This window comes from Plasmodium fragile, assembly GCF_000956335.1.
Source record: "Plasmodium fragile strain nilgiri unplaced genomic scaffold supercont1.3, whole genome shotgun sequence".
In the NCBI taxonomy this organism is placed as follows: Eukaryota; Apicomplexa; class Aconoidasida; order Haemosporida; family Plasmodiidae; genus Plasmodium; species Plasmodium fragile.
Window position 1 is genome coordinate 329,692 of NW_012192583.1, and position 3,571 is coordinate 333,262.

The 3,571-nt window shown below is 44.9% G+C and overlaps 1 protein-coding gene across 1 annotated transcript; it reads right to left on the reverse strand.

The window, feature by feature from the left end:
• Positions 1-247: 247 nt before the first annotated feature.
• On the reverse strand, positions 248-1,520 carry AK88_00392 (uncharacterized protein; the record flags this gene model as incomplete). Its single annotated transcript, XM_012478043.1, has 3 exons — positions 248-786; positions 929-990; positions 1,207-1,520. 3 exons carry the CDS (start codon positions 1,518-1,520, stop codon positions 248-250), a joined length of 915 nt encoding a protein of 304 aa, XP_012333466.1.
• Between the last annotated feature and the right edge of the window lie 2,051 nt (positions 1,521-3,571).

Below are 3,571 nucleotides of genomic sequence, written 5' to 3' on the forward strand. Positions count from 1 at the left end.
AAAAAAAAAAAAAAAAAAAAAAACACACCTCCGTGCATTGTCCACGTGGGTTCGCGTATATGCAACACGTACACCAGCAGTGAAAGACGCACAACCAAAAAAAGGGGAAGAAAGGAAAAAAAAAAAAAAAAAAAAAAAAAAAAGACGATGATACCTGTCTAACTGCTACTTCAACACTGACTCAGTGCGCATGTCGATTCGGCCACCCACCCCTCACTTCTCTCCCCGTCCTGGATAAACCAAAACACTAACACTGTTTATTACACCCTGTTACATTTTCAGTCGACGCTTCAATGTCGAGCTCTCCATTCGCCGTCACAACAGCGGGGCCATAGTAAGCCATGGCGTTCCTCGACTTGTAATATTCATTTCGCATGGCACTCTGGGTTAACTTCACATCGTATCTGTGACTTATTGGCTCAAACAACAACCCCCAAACCACACTGAAGAAGAGACTCATCCCCAGGAAGAGGCAATAAAACCAATCAAGTGATTCAAACAAGGCACTGTTAAACAGGGTTAAGGCTAACACTTCTACAAAGGCTGTCGCTATGAAACAGAACCCACATATCCATCCCCAAGCTTCTCCAGCCCCCTCTGAATGGTACACCTCTAAAAAGAAACAACCAGATCCGTACAAGAATAAACAAAACGCATCTATCAGTCTTGAACTAAAATATAGAATCCATGATGAACCCGCCCCGATTTTCTCCTCCATCCAGGGGTCATCAAAGTAGTATGAAGAAGCCATTAAACAGATTAGAGACAAACTCCAGGACACGGTGCCTAACGTTAAGGGGAGAAAGCGAAGAAATGTGACATGTGGTTAAGGGCACAACCAATGGGCATACATGCACTCATGTTGAAAGAGGGGTGAGTATAAAAAGGAAGAGTGTCCTTCATTCACCACTGCGTCGCTGGGCCTTACCCATAGACGTGGCCTGTAGCAAAAATTTCGTCCCGGCTCGGTATCCTCTCGATTGCTTGATGCTATAAGAAGAGGGGTGAGGTGTGAAGGTGTATGTTAAAGCAGCAGTGGGGTAGGCATCTCAACACGAAGCAGTACAAGCATCACAAACGACTGTACACATGCGCGTGTAAAAGTAAGAGGGGGGGAGTGGGGGGAGGCTCCCACCACAGGGGAGGAATAAACGCCGCTCTTGTTCATGTTTGAAAAAAAAAAAAAAAAAAAAAAAAAAAACCTACCTGCTATCATCCTCCGTCAACTGCAAAAATGACATGATCAGGAGCGTCCCCAGGAGAAAACCCCCGATGCTAAAAAGAACCAAAGGCATTGGCGCGTTTCCAACACTTCCTGGTAGTGCCCTCAAAAAATTTAAAAGGCCCAAGGGGTTCTTGCCAATTAATGTTATAGAGCAGACCAACAAGATGTACGAAATGAACTGAATGAGGAATCCTACGCGCAAGTTGAAGTTCATGAAGAAGTCCCAAAATGGCTCAAACTGGGGTCCGCGGCCTTCTGGGGCTTCCCCGGGGCGCACGACGTATGTGAAAAACATTTTGCAGGGGGGTTGGCAATTTGTCTAGGGGGAGGCTGGTTGGTCGGTTCGTGTACTCGTCACACGGTATCACTTCTTTCACTTGCTACCCTGGCTGACGTTCGTCGTGCGGGCCGAATAGCTGCTGTGTCGGTCTAAATGGCTGCTTTACACGTTCTGCGTTCTTTGCGCATGCGTTCACTGTTCACCGTTCGCCCTTGCGCAGTTGTGTCTGTTGCTACGTCTTCGCGTCGCTCCGTGTGTTCGCTACACGGGGGCAGGGGCGCACTGGACAATGTGTACTGGACAAATAACGCTAGACAAATAATGCCTTACAAATCGCGCTGGACAATTCGCACTGGACAAATAAGCAGTCCTAATTACTCTCTTGGGACAAACAATTTTTTTTTTTTTTTTTTGTAATACGTATGCAATTTCTGTAGCGGCGAAACACGCTGTTTCCTCTCCGTTCAGGGGTTGCAATGCGTGTAGCACGTGTAGTATACGTGTGTGTACGCGTGTAATACATACGCGCCCAAGGGGGGATGCATTCGTGCGTGTCACGAATTAGCGTCCACGTCAGCAAAGTTGCTCACTGATTCAATTTTTTTTTTTTTTTTTTTTTTTTTTTTTTTTTGCATGTACACACAATGTAGCGCTAGTTTACCTTTGTGGATTTTTTTTTTTTTTTTTTTTCCTGTTCATAATTTTTTTATTGTTCTTAAGCGAATTTTGTTTTTTTTTTTTTTTTTTGATGGGAAAAATATGTACATGTGCAGGTGATTGTGCAGCAACGTACACATTGAAGGGTTTTTATCCTACGCCGCTGTGCTACACATGCGGGGAAATCAAATGGCGACACTCCCCCCCACTCTTAAGTAAAACAAAACGTGTCTTCCCCACAAGTGCGCTGTTGCACGCGTGCGTGTATGCATACAGACCAAAGCATGCTTATATACAATACGTGCCCTTGCCGGTTACACACCCTCTCGAAGCGATGGTTAGCAAATGCGCCACGGAATGTCCATTGCTTTGCGCAAATGCTTTTCTGCATCGTCAAGTGGCCTTCCCCTCTGTGACCACTTGCGGGGTATGCAGCAGAGGTGCGCAAACATGTGCGAAATAAAGCGGCATGAATTATGCCACTTCATTGATCCCCTCAGCTGTGCACAGCTCATCAGTGACGTACCACAAGTGGACAGTGAACCACCACCGTTTTATTTCTACCTCCAACGTCAAGCGGCGACCTCGTGAGTCCACGTATCTACAATTATGTGGAAACAGAAATTGGATCCTGGCACTTGCAACAGGGAAAAAAAAAAAAAAAAAATCACCAATTTTTCCTCACATGTGTGCAAGGCCTGCCTCAAAGCATGTAGCAAATTTTTTTTTGTGTGCAATGTGGAAGGTTATGACCCTTCGAGAGGAAAATCTTCAAATGTGGACAGGGTCACCAACCAATATGAAGGTTCTTCATTGGGCATTTCCCTCCCATCAAGTGGATGGGTACTTTGCTTTGGGGGAAGTCAAATTATGGCTAACCCGTTTGTGTACGTCTGTCCTGTCCCATTTGGGGAAAAAAAAAGAAAAGCAGCATCCAAAGGGTGAATATTAACGAGATGCCCCTCCTCCCCTTGGCAAATTACAAAGACATTCACCCAAGTGTCATTCGTTCCTTCCATTTTTGCGTGACCAAGTTAAGCAGCACACCCACTTCATATATATGCCTGTCTGTGCAGGGGGTACAGGCGCACCGTTTTCACATTAGCTACCGTCCAAATGTGTAAAAGAATAGGTGTGACCTATCCTTATTGGTGCACCTCCAAAACAGGTGGACAAGTATGCGGACCGTAAATGTGTTTATATATGCTAATAGTCGACGTGGCGATCTCTGTCTCCACACTTTGCTTTGTGGAGACACTGTTCCGCTATACACACATATCGTTAAAGTAGAGTGCGTACACTGTGACTTGGTCAAATATATGCACCTCCCTTCGTGCACGCATAACAAGATAACAAAGCAAAAACTTAAAAAAAAAAAAAAAAAAAAAAAAAAAAAAAAACCTACCTGC